Below are 16,986 nucleotides of genomic sequence, written 5' to 3'. Positions count from 1 at the left end.
GACCAAGTACTCAGTACTCTCACTTTTGGCGCGACTACCTGTAAAAAATAACTTTTTCCTAGTGATGTAACGTTCACAGCTATAGAACAGGTCCACCTCAGGGCAGCGGGACGTCAGTAGGATGTGCTGCAGTCACTGACCAGTACCCGAAGGAAAGAACTATTTCACCTATCGGTACCTGGTTCTACCAGCCGCATTTGGCTTAAAAGCGGTAGGCAGCAGGGATACCATCGCACATACACTCTAAAAACATCAAAGAAAAGTACTCATTTAAGGAGAGAATTTAAGCACAAATTCCAAAAACACAAAGGCAAATTTTTGTAAAAAAAAACACTACTTGGATTAAAGAAAGAGTAAGTCAGAACTATGACATTATTTAGAACAGACACCAGAAGAATGATTTCCTCCCCTCTCAGCATAATTTGAACACTCAGACAAAAAGTCAGGTATCTCATTAAACTGCAAGGACAGTTGATTGAAAATGAGCGCGACTAGCAGTCTGTGGCTCAGATCTCCTAGCACTGAATTTTATCCACAGTGAAATATTTTCTCCCCACTTTAAGATATTGCTGTACAACCCAGCCACAACGCTGCAGTATCTGGAAGGGAAATCTCTGCGTGCTGAAGCCGATACAAATTTTTTCTGCTAACCACAAAGCCAGACAGCAGGTTGAGACACATCACAACTTTCCTTAACAATACCGCCAAACCAGTTTGAGCTCAAGGTTCTCTCTCTGGTACAAAATATTTACACCCTCTGTATTAAATCAGAGCAAAGACATTTTTTCATATCTAATTAAAGACATAAATGAAAGTTGTGTGACTAACTTTTCTCTTCAGTGCCTAGATGGAGCTGAATATTCCTTTTAGCTCTGGAATTACCACTTGTAAACATCCTGTCTTTCACAGCAGAAACTAAAATCATACCCTTTTATTAGGCGAAAACGTGTCTATAAAATGCAGAATTCCTTCAAAAAGGCAGCTCTTTAAAAAAAAAGTCAAATAACAGAAGTTAGAGTTGGGAAATACAGCCTACTGTTGTAAAAGGAACAGTTCGGAGAGCTTTAGCTCTATTTGGAAGGTTCTTTTCTCATCCCAGTGACCCGTGTCTGCAATAACACCTCCTGAAGGCTACAGGGCAACTTCCAGTTGTTGCTTCAGCTCCTCTACCATGCAGGGAGAAAGAAAAACACAAGTAGCAAACATCGTTTGTGCACGTACTTCCTCTGAGGAACAGTAACATTCAAAGCAGCTTAGGTGTCTTCTGCAGAGTCCCAGGAAACCCTTCTGCAAATATCACGCGTGCGAACATCCGAGTTATTACGAGCAAAACACTTCTCCAATTAGATTCAATTCATGAGCTTGCATAATGGGCTGTTTTAACATAGGAAAACAACTGAAAGTAGGGAAAAAACGAAAATGACATCAAGCTTGCTAAATATGTATTGTTTATTAAGGCTTGTATTCTCCTAGAGGAAAAAGTTAATCTGATGCTGTCCATTACCCCTTACAGGCAGTAACAGTCCAGAGACAGAGTTATATGTTCTAAATACAAGTCTAAATGATACAGATTAAACTTTATTTAAATTGGAGGTCCTTTTGGAGTAAATAGTATTCAGAAGATACTTGCTTTCTAATATAGTAAAAGATCCTCTACAATAAACACGTGCAGATTCAGTGTGCTAGAGCAGCGGACATGAGCACCATTTCCATGCTTAATTGGAACTCCAGTTGGTGACAGGTTCTCCGACGGTCCCCTCACTCCACAAAAACATGACAGCAAATTCAGTTTCTTAAAACAGGTTTTTTTACTCATCCAACAGAAAAAAGTTAGACATACACACTGTCAATTTTAAACATCTGAGGCATAATCCATCATATTATCCATACTATTAGTTCCTACGTTAAAGCTCAGCATTATTGGTATAAAAACTTTAAATGGCGTTAGGACTTGGGGGGTGGGAGGGAGTAATGAAGGGAAGGATTAAAAATGATCTGCAATTAACTAATAACACCTGAAGCTGAAACAGGTTTAAACACATTGTCCAAAACCCCTGCAATGTTGATAGCATCACATTATTAATTATTAAGCTACAAAAACCATAAAGCAGAATTATGGCTGAGAGAAAGCATCTCGCTCACCCTCGGCAGGATATGGTATAACAAATGCACACTGAAGCACTGGTTAACAGAATGTGAAAGGGAAATATTTTCCAGAGAAACAGCTTCACTGACAATTTGATCTTCTACTAGACAGAAAAAAACAACAATGGCGCATTAGCAATTTTAAAAGTGTAATTGTACAGATAAATAAAGAGGCATAGCAGCTGCACAAAGTGATCTGAAATTTAGATTTTTCATTTCAAAATTCCGAAGTGCAGTATCTTAGAAGTTTTGTTTTGTTGTTTTAAATGACAAAAATCAATGCATGGTTTCTTACATCTGCCATGAAGAAACATGGTTTGGGAAGAGGATAAAGGAAGATTTGTCATGTATTCTCCATAATCTCTATATCTGGCTAGGAACATAATTTGTGCCAAAATGAAGTCTTTGGGAAGCACTGACACTTTAGTATGCTCGTGTATAGGTCCACATTAGGTTAATATAACTGTTTACCAACTTAAAAAAATAAAAAGAGACACACCTTTATTAATGATTTCTACAGAATTTTACATAGAAAAAAGATACAAATTAATGCAGATCCACTTGGGCAAAAATAAACTACAAAGATGCAACAACTTAATTTCCCCTGCACGAGAAGATATATTGGAGCTGAAAGCTTTAGTTTATCCTGATGCCACGATAAAGCACCAGAATACATAAATTTTGTTTCTCAGTCGAATTTAATATCAGTTCTAGTATATATATCAAACTGTATACGTATATTCTTATTGTTTGTTTCGATTCTGACGTTCCTGTAAAGAGAAAAAAGTTGAAAATAGTTAAAGATTTTAGTGAAATGAACAAGGAAAAGCATTCTTAGTAGTATAACAACACTGATGTGATCCCCGACAATGACATGCTTAGTCAAAAAAATTGCCACTACATTTTATATATATATATTGTATATACCTGATAAACCCAAGGATTTGGTAAGAATTTGAAGTACAGCTTCAAGTGGAACAGCTGAATACCTGTACAGTCACTTCAAGCTGACAGCAGATGAAGGTCACAGCAAGGAAGGTATGGAATAGCAACGTTCCCAACTAGAAACAGGACCTACAACGTTCTGCTTTCTGGATTAATTTAGCTACTGCAATAACAGCATGGCCAATTCGAGAACAGAAAGGAGATGGCAGATTAACGAACTCCACAGAACCAGTATAATTTTGAACCACTTAAGAGTTAAGACTAAACTTAAGAGTTTAGTCATATTCAATATCACTAGGATGTGATCTCTATAGAAATTCTGTTCCTCAGTCTTTTTACCTGTTCAACTACTCAGGGAGGCACCGTAAAATACTCGACGAATTGGGGAAAAATTCATTTTGTGGAAGAAAAGTTACATGCTTTTTGCATGGTCTGATAAAAAAACAGCACAGCTAGACAGAACCACCCAAAAACTTATGAAAACATTGTAGTACAGAAGTCAGCAGCTGTCTGAAGTCTCAAAAGTTTCTGCCAACCACAAATACAGAAAACAGATAATCTAAGGGGTATGTGCAGGAATGCCTCAATTATTCTAAGTCTTCATCTAGCTAACTTGTGTTCTCCCAGCACTAAGTAGGGAGGACAGCTTCAATAATTTCTTCAGGAGCCCCTGAAGGTGCAGAACAGCAAAATGACTGCAAGAAAAAAACAGACAGAATAAGCTGCTGTATTTTGAAGCTAGTGCATTTTTTCCAGCTAAGACACCACACAGAATGAACAGAAAAGGTGCAGTCTTACTGCTTTCTGCTTCATCCTACTGGTGTTTAAAATAGACTGCAAACTTCCAAACAAGCATGTAAAGACACTGTGTACTGTACTTTAAGACACTGATATAGCACCAAATCCTAGGCCAAGACAAACAACTGTAAAACTGCCTAAGCATAAACAAGTGTCAACTCCCGAATTTCAGATTTTACTTGTTCTGTGGAATCTTTCTGTATAAAGTTTACCTCCAAATTGCTTGTTGCAGTGTAAACATTATTTACAAGTGTGCCAGTCCTTAAGGAAGTTTTCTGATTTTTTGCTGTGACCAGCTGAGGTAGCCAATGCAATTTCTGTTACGTTTATGAATGGAATATACTGGTTTCTGCATCCAGGCAGAATAATTTTTTTTTTGAAATTGAAGTAAGTAAACTAAAATCTTGAATAAGTTCTTAACCTAAGATTTAAGACCTTAGGAAAGTTGTTTTACCAAATCAGCAAAACTGTGTAGTATGTTCTTGATGAAAAGAACTGATTGCTGCCTGCCATTTCAAACAAAAGCTGGTTGGAAAGAGAATTTAAAGCTGAACCAAATCAATGCCATTTTCAGACTTCCACGAAAGCAGTTCTATCCCACTTCCACTCTTAAGGTGGCAAATAACTTTTACTATACCTCATTGCCCTACCATACCCTGTAAACCATTCCCATTGTCATCTCTGGCAACTTTTTTTGGGTATCTATCCAGCGACTCTTATAATTCCACTTGTAAAGAAATACATCTTTCACTCTCACAATCTACTCAGACACTCAGCTCAGGCTTTATAATTTAGCAAAGAGAACTATCTATTGAGCAAATTTATTAAGCAGTTCTTCCTACCTTGCTGCTCCCTTGCTGCTCTTTTTTTTCCCCCCCTCTCAGGGGCTACTCTGAGTCTTCCTTTTTAAAAAGGTCTGAATCCATATAGATTGACAGGGAGGAGCCTGACGTAACAATTCTTCATGCTCTTGAATATGGCTGCTTTTTGGAAGATCTCTGGAAGATCTAACTCAAGTTCTCTCCTGCATTGCTATTTGGCACTACTGCAAGCAAGTACAAGCAACTTGGTAAGGTAATAAAAAAGCTTTGTTCCTTTTGGCTCCTAAGATCCATTCAGAGCCTTCGTAATTTCTCTTCTCCAGGGGAGTTCTGATATCTCACAAGGGAGCTCCTGTTGCACGCTGCTTCTCATTGGTGACATTAATACATAACGGCATCAGGCACAGGGAAGACTGGTTTTCACCAAACTTGCAGTAACTTCCATTCTGGAGACACCCACCCCGTCAAATTTCTGTTCCCTGCGCCCCAGTATAAAGTAGCTGGTAATCTTCCTGCTAAGCTGTACTTGTTCAGGTCAGCTGGATGAAAGCATTCACGATTTTTGTGTCAGGAAATAATTTGTATCAACTGTAAAACAGCCATGTTTTTAACTAGTTTCAAAGGAAGGACAATATTCCATCCTTTAAAGTTCTATGTTCAACGAACGTGTTCACAGAAAGCATACTGAAAGGAAATCTTTACAGCGCTAGAAAACAAGGAGTATTTCTGTCAGCGTGCACCAGCGTACACTTTACAGTACGTACTCACACAAAAGAAGAAACGCTAAGTTGTTGATCCAAGAACTTTCTGAGATAAAGCAACTGAGCTCTTCCACACAACACGAAGGGACAGACCTTGGACTAGCTGACTGCCGTGACACAGATCAGAGGCGAGAGCACAGCAGCCCTAGCACAATATGTGGGACCACCTAGTGAAACACATAGCGGTGAGGCCGAACGGCTGCGTTTTACACTCCATCAATCCTGTCCTACCATAAGTTGCCAGTGACTGTACAAAAATCTGCAACAAGTTTATTTTCTTTACAAGCTTTTTTACTCTGCAAGACAGTTTTGTAAAGACTATGCAAGCTTGTTTCTAGGGAGTGTTACTTAAGACTACATCATACTGGATTTTCCTTTTAAAGATTTTCTCACGTGTTGCAACATTACATTTTAAAAACATGAGCTTTGACCAGGGAAGTTGCTCCCTGGGGACACAGTCATGTTGTAGTGGCCTAGGGAACTGACTGAGAAAACAAGCAGGGGCCAGAAGAAACTTCATACCACTAGTTCTTTGGCTTCCTGGTTTCTCAGGTTCCAGATCGGACTGGGAGAAAATAGCTTATTACTACTGCAAATCAGAAGCTGGACTTAGATCTACATGATACAGCCCTTGTTCGTCAGCACGACCAGTGTTGTTTCTTTGGCACTTTAGAGATTTTCATTCAGCATTACATTACACCCAACTAATCCTCATGTGATGATTTCAAGGAACACAGGTGTTCCTAGATGAGTTAAACTCGGAGAGCACACAGCGCAGCTTTACACTGCACCCCTTATTTACTTCAGGAAACAGTGGCTAGCAACAAGCCACAAACATCAAAAAACCCAAACCCTGCAAGGCTAGCGGCTCGCATTGAATACATTACATCAAGTTTGTCTTCCCTTCTAAACATTTGTGCATAAATGAAGTAAACGTTCAAGCTCTCCATTAACAGCTTTTTAAGAATTCTAGCCTTTTGTAATCATGACAGTGGTGAAACAGAAGCACAAATGTTTATCAATTTTACTGCTAAACAGAGTACGATGAATAAAAAACACGGCGACTTGTAAACCAATTAAGACGGTACATATGCAGACAACCATTTGAAAAAGCCATTTGAGCCATAAGGGTTACCTTAACTGGCAACAAGATTCTTCAAAAAATCTCATAGGAAGGATAATTTTGGCATACTAGGGAGGATTCAACTTCAATAGCAGGAACTTCACAACAATAAGTTTAATTGTGTGTGTATCCTGCAAAGAAACTCTTCTAGTAATCAACTGGACTTCTAAAATTCATTTATTCAAGGGGGTGGAGGGCGGGGATCAACTTTCCAAGACAGTTTTTATTGTCTGGAATAAGAGACCACGCTCCGTTGTGAGAAGACAAGGGGCAACGGCTCTAAACTGAACGAGATTTAGAGGACATACAGGTTAGAAATTCTTCCCTTTCAGGGTGGTGAGGCTGTGGCCCAGGCTGCCCAAAGGGGTCCCTGCCACAGGACATGGGGTTGAAACCAGGTATCTTTGAAGGCCCCTTCCAACTCCAGCCACTCTACGATCATTTAGGATTCTCCCCCACATATGGGAACAGCTCTTCGACATACACATTGCATTGAATATTGAATTGCTAATTGTCTATGGAACAAATGAAGCGTTGAGGTAACGGCTTTCAGGTTTCAGCTTGTGGAACCCCGTGGAGAGTACTGAAGAAAAACTTCAAATCTTAAGCTCTCCTCCCCTGCTGTGTTGAAATATGCTAGGCATGTTGTATCAGATGGCTAGGAAAGGTCGAGCTGAAAGTTCTTGATACACCGATCACCTTCTCTCTCAAAATTTAAGAGTACGTTCTAAGAATACAGTTTAAAGCAATTTTATCTCCGTTTTTAAATGCCAATAAAACCTTTAAAACAGCAACTTCGTTTTCAGGCCCAGAAATACATATTCTGTTGTCGGTTTTTGCTTCAAAAAGATGTTGAAGCAAGTGAGCTGCATTAAACCAGCCTGTCAAATCCATTCTTTATTTCAAATGCCATACAAAAGAGGTGTATGAAATGCTATCAAACAACTTTAAGCACTACAAAACTAGTAACTACACAAATATTTTGTCCCAACACCGATATTTTGTCAGTGCTTTACTTCCAGACTGCCTAACTGGAGAAACGCGTTCCTGGAACTGAGGTCATAGGACAGCTGACTCTTGGGGCCATAAAAGCATATATAAAAGGTTTACCACACTTTCCCAGGTACTGCCCCAGTTTCTCATACATCCTCACTCAAGATTTCTTTTCAAGAATTAGTAGACAGATTAGACCTGGGAACCAAAAGCCTTTAATTACCCAAATAATACATGTGACTTCAGCAGCAGAAGCAACCTTTCCAGCACTACTCCAACGATTTTATGGAACTCCTTTTCCAGAGATCAACTGAACAAACAACATGAGGCTAGACTCTTCTTGCTCTCAGAGGTAATATACAAACTTCAAATGCCACATTTATCGATTTTGATAGACTGGTTCCAGCCAAACAGTGCTAAAACACCTCATATTTATAAGGCAAAAAGCTTGCGTGGCCTCCTTTGACAGAACTGCACTCTGAAACAGAAACTAGTTTCTAATCTATTAACCATTTTAAGAGAAAAATAACTAAAAACATGGACATTGACGTCCTTTACCTGCATCACTGCTTGACCTTTTGTTCTGAAACGCATTTGCTATGAAATCATGTCACAGACAAATAAGCATCAGTTTGTTTTCGGTGTTGTTAAACACAAATAAAATCACCAAGTTGAGATGTATTAAAAACATTTTGAATTCCTACTTACATTTTTTCCACCAAAGCAGCCTTCACATTTCATTTTCCCCATATCTGTGTATAAAATAAATTTTTTAATAAGTTTACCTTCCGCACCACCTCCTCCTCTTCTTGGCGCTTCTCATAATGAGAAAAGTCATCAAAGATGGAGGTCGTGTGCTTGTAAGTAGCAATAATTTTAAGCACTTGTTTTGCTTTTTCTAAGGGCACCTCCTGTGTATCACGGGAGTTTGTAACAGGTTTGTTGTCATTGTTCTCCAGCCTGATGTGTCGGAGCTGGTTGTTGGGCACATCCTTCACAAAGATCCACTTGACATCAAACTTCCCCTTCCACTTGTCCTGAGACCAGACACCTGCACTGGTGCCATAGTCCACAGGTGATTTCATCTCCGCAACTCCACAGAAGTGTCCACTACCGTTGACACTGAATAGCAAGTAGACCGGGCCCTTACTATTCATGGACCGAAAAGCACTGTCCAGCCGTTTGTTGCCGTGCTCCGTACTACACCAAATAGAATATTTAATGGAACGATGAATATCATCCTCAGAATAACTCTTTATTATGAACACACGTCCATTTTTAAGGTTCCATTCAAAATCTTTAGGGTTATAGCTGTGAGCAGCTTTCAGTTTTTCGAGAACAGGATGGGACTCACCACTCGGAACAGGGTTAGGCTGGGTGCTGCCAGCTGAGCTGCTGTCGTTACCAGTTCCTCCACTTTGGCCAAAAGCTGCATTTCTGTTGCGAGGCGCTACCCAGCGATTTTGGGGCGGCTGCTGAGGGCTCTGATACTGTGGTTGAGTCAATGGAGGAGGTTGAGCTGGAACAGGCTGAACAATTTGTTGCTGTGGCTGTGGAACAGACTGAGGAGAAGGTATCTGTTGGGGGGCAGGAACTTTTGCCACAGGACCCTTATTGTCCCAAGTACCTATGTCCATATTATGCTTTATAGGCGGAGGAGGCAATGCTCCTCCAATCACAGGTCCAGTTTTTGTTTTCATTTTAGGCTGTGGTTTTGCAGGCTTGCTAGCTATAGCAGCCCACGAGGTTGGTTTAGATACTGGCAAGTTTACATTAGATCCACCGTTACCAGAGAGAGCGCCTGTCATCCCAGCACTGTTGACAACGGAACCCACTGTTTTCACAGCAGAAGTTGTAACATCTCCACCAATCTTAAGTCCAACCATTCCCTGCTCAATGCTGTTCATTCCAGGAGCTTTATTTAACGTGTCATTATGAAATCCTGTTTGTCCGTCCACGATGGTACCACCCAGTGAACTAGGCGGGTAGCTGTAACTGCTCCCATATGCTGAACTTTGAGTCTGCTGTCCTTGGGATCCACTTGTTCCCCAAGCTGAGAAGGCAGGATTTTCAGGGAAAAAGTTAAAACGGTGTTGATAGATATTATTTCCCAGACCCCCAGGCTGTCCAAAAACAGCATCATGCATAAAATGATGATCTCCGTTACTGAGCTGTCCATAGGTGGTAAGATATGGGATTGGAGGATCTCCTCCCGTAGACCATGGTGCTTCACTGAGAGAGTAGGGAAACCCAATCGATGGTGGATAATAACTGGACAGATAAGGATCAGTCATTGATGGATAGCTACTGTTCTGTTAAAGGAAAAAAAAGGTAGCTTCAGATATCTAAAACTTCGTTTATAAATAGCCACAACACTGTACATTACCAAACAGAAGAGAACAATAGGGACAAGGTAATTAACGTCTAATTAAAGATTTCAGTTCACATTCCAAGAGTCAGTATCTGGACATTCACAATATGCTCCAGTGCTATTTTCACAGTGACGGTAGTACCTGAAATTGTATAATCTTAGTTACATTATTATGGGGTCTTTTGTGGCCTCTTCTAGAATTACTTAATCTGCCAATACTCCAAAATATTTCAAGAAACTCATGTACCAATACATTTTGTGTCTCATACCATTAAGGATATTTAGTTTATCTTGATTACCAGAAAGAGCTGCATGGGAGAAGTTTTAGATTAAATTGCTTTAATATGGCAGCACACAGAAAATACAGTCACAGTCCTTATTATGGGATTGTTTTGAAGAGCCAACGGTTCCTAACAAGCAAACCACACCTGAAGTGGATAAACACGCAAAGGCTACTTCTGACACACACAGGATCAGTGAGAGCACATTCTAAAAAGCGTGCCAAGTTTGATTTAAGTAGACCTAATGGACCTAATGACTAGAAACTGAGATTAAGACGACGTGCTAGAGACAACTACATACAGATACAGCACGTGACATATTCCAGTAAACCATCCAAAGTGTTTGTGACAAACCCTATCAAACTGCTTCTGAAAGTCTCTTACTCCCTCGGTAGTAAAGTTACAAATGTGCAAGACTGCTTCAGACTGCTCTTCCGAACAGGCCACCTTTTCCACTCTACGAAATAAAAGACTGACTTGTTATAAATGAGCAAATCCTTCTCCAAAGTTCTAGCTTCTCCTTCCTTTCTCCCTCTCAACTTTTTTATTACTAGATTCAGAAGCCTCCTCCATTTTTCCAAACATACAATTATTTCTTAGCTTATTCAGAAAATGAAGTAAGAAGACTCCTTGCTATAGATGAGCGTAATACCCAAGTGATAAATTAAAGAGTCAGTTTTATTCCTCATTTTTCATTGACTCCCTTCCATGACACCCAAAGCAATATCCTTACTTTCCATATAAAGAATGATACCATAAAATGCCACCAAGACTTACATACGCTACTGCAATCACTACTGAGATTTCAACAGCCTGAATCCAATGTTACTGATTCAAAAGACATCATTTCTCCACTGCTCATGCTCCCATTATGTGCAAATTATATCCATCATTATCCAGAGGAACACTATCTGCCTCCCCATGACAAGATCCTCTAAAAACACATTACATTCTCTAAGATTCCCAAACCAGAAGAACCAATATTTGACATATGATTTTTTTTTTCCGGGAGACTTTACATTGTGATTGACATCAATGTATTATTTCTGAAGTTATTAATATAATAAAAAAGTAAGAACATGTTGTTGGAGGGAAGGGGAGACATAAGTTGTTCTTAGGAGATACTTACCTTTTCATATTCCACAGATAAAGAACTTCTTAAGACCAGTAAGAATAAGTCTAAAGAAGGCAGGTGTTTTATCCTAAAATATTTCTGCTAAAGATTCTAAACAATTCCTCAGACTGTCACCTCCTGTAAACAGTCTGCAAAGTTTCCACAAGGATTCTAACAAGATTAAGGGAAAGTTTCAGCAGACATCTTTACAAAGCATTCGATCTACTTTGCCTGGCTTTATGCCAGAGTGTGTAAGATTCACAGATTCACAGATTCACACAGATTCACAGATTTCTCTAGGTTGGAAGAGACCTCAAGATCATCGAGTCCAACCTCCGACCTAACACTAAGTACTCCACTAAACCATATCCCTAAGCTCTACATCTAAACTTCTTTTAAAGACCTCCAGGGATGGTGACTCCACCACCTCCCTGGGCAGCCCGTTCCAATGCTTAATAACCCTTTCGGTAAAGAAGTACTTCCTAACATCCAACCTAAAACTCCCCTGTCGCAACTTTAGCCCATTCCCCCTCGTCCTGTCACTAGGCACGTGGGAGAATAGACCAACCCCCACCTCTCTACAGCCTCCTTTCAGGTAACTGTAGAGAGCGATGAGGTCGCCCCTGAGCCTCCTCTTCTCCAGGCTGAACAAGCCCAGCTCCCTCAGCCGCTCCTCGTAAGACTTGTTCTCCAGACCCCTCACAAGCTTGGTCGCCCTTCTCTGGACTCGCTCGAGCACGTCCATGTCCTTCCTGTAGCGAGGGGCCCAAAACTGAACACAGTACTCGAGGTGCGGCCTCACCAGAGCCGAGTACAGGGGCACAATCACTTCCCTCGACCTGCTGGCCACACTGCTTCTTATACAGGCCAGGATGCTGTTGGCCTTCTTGGCCACCTGAGCACACTGCTGGCTCATATTCAGCCGACTATCCACCAATACTCCCAGGTCCTTCTCGGCCAGGCAGCTTTCCAGCCACTCATCTCCCAAATGAAAAAGATCAACCCTGACAGAAATCCTTCACTGCCACAGTGGTACATGCATTCAACATTCAACATGGTACATGCATTCAACAAATTTGTCCTGGAACTTTCTGCACCCTTCTTATTATTAAAAAAAACAACCACTGAATTAATTAGGAAAGGAATCCTTCCTCCTGAAGTACTCACACTGCTAGTAATACCCTGTCACTTACAAAAAATCTTTTGGTTCTGGCTGACAGTACATGGGGGATGCCTTCCTTGCTTTGAGCATAGCTTTGTATATGAATATCAGACACTCAGTTACCTTTTCACTTAAAAGGTACTTTTAGTGTAGTTAATAACAGTTATCACACCTGGAATTTGTTCTGCATTAACTACTGCTATTTGGATACTGGACCTTTTTGTGGAAAGAAAAAAGACATCGCTAACGAGGTGCAGTTTCCAACAGAAAGATGGAGGACAATTACATTTTATTTAATTATGTAACATGCTTAGTACTCATTTTAAAGACTAATTTGTAATTTTAAAGTATTGATTTTAACACAGTATTACCAACCTACATTTGAACTTTGATGTCAAATACACATTTGTGTCAGGAGAATGTTTAACTTCTAAAGTATTTTTAAAAAATAATTCAGTTTTGAGTCTTTTTGTACATTACCTGTATTTTACAGTAATTAAAAGGGCTGAATTAGTCTGACTAAATAACTAGGTAAGACTTTGTTCAGAAACATGGCTGTCCAGCACAAAAATCTCAGCCCTATTTAATGTTACTGTCGCTTTCCAGTTAGAGCTGTAAGACCACCTACACAATCGGTTCTTGCAGCATGCCAACTTCTTGTCACAGCATAAGTACCAGTCAATGTAGCTATGCTTTAATGTATCTAGACTTTATTAGAATTATGGAAGTTCTATGTCATAGTAATTTTTCCATTTTAAACCTAATAACTGGGCTTGTTAAGAGCTAGAATAATATAGATATATATTTCCTAGAAATTAACTGTAATAGTCTTTGATTTTTTTCTATGTGGAGTTAAACACTCAGTACAGTTCATGTTACAAGACATCCTGTTTTTAAGATGAGTAAAAACTACACGCAAATGTAATGAAGAGGGATTTCAAGAAATCAGAGGAAGGATACAACCTTGATCTCTTTCAAAACTAATTTTGCACAAGAAAGTTTTACTTAATTTTTTTCCACAAATTTCATGCTTTTATACCTGCCACAGCACGAGATAATGTGCTTCATTCATTCTTCAACACAGTTCCAAAGAGAACGTGCTCCCTCTTGAACGATTTTAACTTTGTGCATGTCTGGAGCACGTGACTACGTTGCATACCAAACCTGTGTACCAGGTAGTCCACACGGTGCAGTGCTAACACAGCCCATGTTGTCCTAAATGCATTTGTCCCAACTTCCACAGTGGAGTATCTAGATTGCTTCCTGGATGGAAATGTGCTCAGGAATACCTATACTGTGCTACAGTTAGCAGCTCTCAGAAAGCTGCAAGATCTAAAACTTGTAACACAGTTTCTTCTCTGGCTGCCCTACCACAAGGCTTAATGCACCTTGAAGGTACCTGGTATGCAGCACCAGAATTGAAGTTGTTTGCTCCACTGTTCAAGATTAAATCACAATTTCCTCAAATGAAACAGAACAGCACGTTACATGTTTTCTTTCATCCTCTTCCTTTTTTTTAAGCATGTACATGAATGTTCCTTTGCCAGCAAGTTCAGTGATGTCACCAGTATAAACAGTGGCATTTATCAGCTTCAGGCTGAATTACAGATTTACTTCGTAAAGCCTACCACTTCTCTTTTCTGCCAAGAAATAATAACGTACCTCTGTCATGCCTCCCTCTTACTGAAGCAGATTTGTGTGAAAAAAACTTTTTGCATCTCCAGCTTCTAAACATTTTCTTCACTTTAAAAAGTTTGTATTTTAAGTCCAAGATTACTTGTATTAGAAGATTTTCAATTGCAATGCTATTTAAGTCCTGGATGTTGATTTAATGTACATTATAATGAGCTAAATTATATTCAGAGTTTGCATTTTAGGGCCTCATTCTTGAAACAATACATTTCTAAGTCTTAAGATATTTCAGAGGACACAAAAGAGCAATATTTGCTAAGTGTATAAAGCAAGCAGGATCTCTCTGCAATCTTTTCTCAAAAGCAATATCCAAATTTCCACTAGGGCAATCTCCAGGATTATTTAAAAAGACAAAGCAGGAGACCCTAAAAGCAGAACCTCCAGACTCTCAGATGCAACTCATCTTTCAGATAACTGCACGACTAACTAGTTTGTCACAGTTCAGCTATGTCAGTAACCTGCAATCTGAGGAGCAATCAGCAGACACTAGTTGGAGCATTAACTTCATTTTCACTTGTGGCCATCTGGATATGCAGAGTAGCATTAGTTGGGTGAGCACAAGCACTTGTATTACGAAGTAACACTATATGCCAGTCACTTCTTTTTCCATTTCTATTTAAGGAATTTGCTCCCTTAACACATCCTATGAATGGAGTGCCAACAACATGCCCAAGAAAAAAAAAAGGTTAAAAATATACTAACCTGATTTGACTGCCCAGAAAGGTAAGGTTCAAAATCGTTGTCATGAACTGTATCCTTCTGATGTAATGAACCATTTTGTACTAGGAAAAAAAAAGTTACAACACATTATAATACTGCTTAGCAGCAAGTAAACAACGCAGTAAACTGCTTCATTTCATGTTATTTTATGAAGAGACATGCTAAACTTGAGTAAGTTTAGTAACCCAAACCTTCCTACATGTAAGGGAATAGACAGCCTCTGTGAACTACCTCTGAACCAAGAAATAATCGTTCTTCACAAAAAGTTTGCGAAAAACATAGGTAACAACATCAGGTGTTCTGGTACATAATTAGAACTCTCAAACTAATTTACAGCTTTCCCAGCATGTGTTGTTTACTTCTCATTTAAGTTGGCTAAATTGAAATCAGATGAGGTTACATTTAATTATAAAATAACGACTGCTAGTGCCCTGATATTCTGACATTTTCAGGCAAAATTTAAGTCTCATCTTTTAAAGGCATAAGTTACAGATACTTGCCTTATCAAACACCTACTTATAGCGACTATTTCACAGAACAGCTAAACTAAACTAAAACTACACAAACCACAGTGTTTAGCAAGCAAGTTTGAGAATTTATAAAAATATTTCTGTAAAGTTTGCCAGGGAGAGTGGAGGCAAAAGAGTGTATACAAACATAGGAAATAGTGTCAAATTTCTTGTGAGTAGAGGCAGCTGGATTTTTAAGGCAAGTTAAGATAAATTTAAAAGCACTTATGAAGTGGAAGACATTGCTAGCTTCAAAACCTAAACGTTTACACGCTTACTAGCAATCACAGCACAAATCAGTGTATTTTCTTGAACAACTTGTTTTTGAAATTAAAATTCAAATGAAGCATAGGTATTATTATAAAAGGCTTATAATTTCCAACAGTTATTTAAGAAATTTTAAATTTTTAAAATAGTTGTTTTTTGCCTTACTTATGACATCTAGTACATACACAGTCAACTGGAGTCCAGTAACAGGACTGTATTCATATGGAACACTAAGCAAAAGTATGTAAAGTATATATATATACACATACGATCTTGAACAGGCTTACCTTCATAATTTTGCATGGAATTGGGTCATTTTAAGAAAATTAGGATCATTATTATAAACATGCTTAGTACTAACGCATTTTTTTTTTGCGTGGTAAATTCTGTAGCGTTTACTGGGATGCAAGCAAACACATATGAATAGCCGTTATGTATTTTTACAGCAAGGCCCAGCTTCCTTTGTTATCCAGAGCCTAACTGCAACACCTTCCTGCTAACCTACAGGTATGCAAATAACCCAACTCTTGCAGTAACAATTCCAACGGCAAGATCTCCTCGCGATCCTCACCTTTGTTGTCCTGTCCTTTCGGTCTCTGGAAAGCCACGGCAAATGATCGGGTACAGAAAAAAAAAAAAAAAAAGAGAGAGAGAGGGAAAGAAAAAAGTTAATTTTAGACAAACGGTTACATCGTCACTGCAAAACCCACGGCTGACGGAGGAGGGCTGAGGTGAGGGGGGCGGGCTGAGGGCCTGCTCAGGCGCTGCTGGGGTTTATCTGAGCTGGGGCTGAGGCGCCTCAGGGCCTCCCCCCGACATGGCCACCGCTCCGGGGCGGCGGCGAGGCACCGTGCCCGGGGGCGGGGGGGGGGGAACGAGGCGGCTGGAGAGCCTCTCCCGAGCCGGGCCTGAGGCTCTTACCTGAGGGTCCACGCTGGTGGCAGACATAATTCATGCACGGGGCCGCCGTGGTGCAGCGGGAGCGGGCGGGAGGCGCGGGCAGGGCCCGGCGGGGCCTCTCCCCTCAGGCGGCGGCCGCGGGCCGAGGGGGAGGGACGGGGGCCGCTGGCCCGCGCTCGGCGGTTCCTCAGGGGACGGAGGGAGCGGACGAAGGGCCGGCGGGGAGGGAGCCGTGCCTCGCCGAGCCGTGCCGTGCCTCACCGAGCCCTGCCGCGGCGGCCCCGTCCCCTCACATCCCCCCGGGCCCTGCCCCCGCCGCCCCGCTGCAGCCACGGAGCCGGAGCCGCCGACTCCAATGGCGGCGGTGACGTCAGCGCCCACAGA

At 40.5% G+C, this 16,986-nt stretch overlaps 1 protein-coding gene across 2 annotated transcripts; it reads right to left on the bottom strand.

The window, feature by feature from the left end:
- Window positions 1-1,431: 1,431 nt before the first annotated feature.
- On the bottom strand, window positions 1,432-16,983 carry YTHDF1 (YTH N6-methyladenosine RNA binding protein F1). 2 transcript variants are annotated; one of them, XM_066978560.1, is made up of 5 exons: window positions 16,624-16,982; window positions 16,274-16,298; window positions 14,909-14,988; window positions 8,372-9,898; window positions 1,432-2,915 (listed from the first exon to the last, which is right to left on the bottom strand). In XM_066978560.1, exons 1-5 carry the CDS (start codon window positions 16,648-16,650, stop codon window positions 2,889-2,891), a joined length of 1,686 nt encoding a protein of 561 aa, XP_066834661.1. In that variant the 5' UTR covers window positions 16,651-16,982; the 3' UTR covers window positions 1,432-2,888. The 2 variants fall into 2 exon arrangements, with proteins under 2 accessions (XP_066834661.1, XP_066834660.1); XM_066978559.1 differs by lacking the exon at window positions 1,432-2,915 and having other exon boundaries at window positions 4,762-9,898; window positions 16,624-16,983.
- Window positions 16,984-16,986: the final 3 nt, after the last annotated feature.

The sequence above is a fragment of the Anser cygnoides genome, chromosome 16 (assembly GCF_040182565.1).
Source record: "Anser cygnoides isolate HZ-2024a breed goose chromosome 16, Taihu_goose_T2T_genome, whole genome shotgun sequence".
NCBI lineage: Eukaryota > Metazoa > Chordata > Aves > Anseriformes > Anatidae > Anser > Anser cygnoides.
This window is presented reverse-complemented; position numbering and strand designations above follow the sequence as displayed.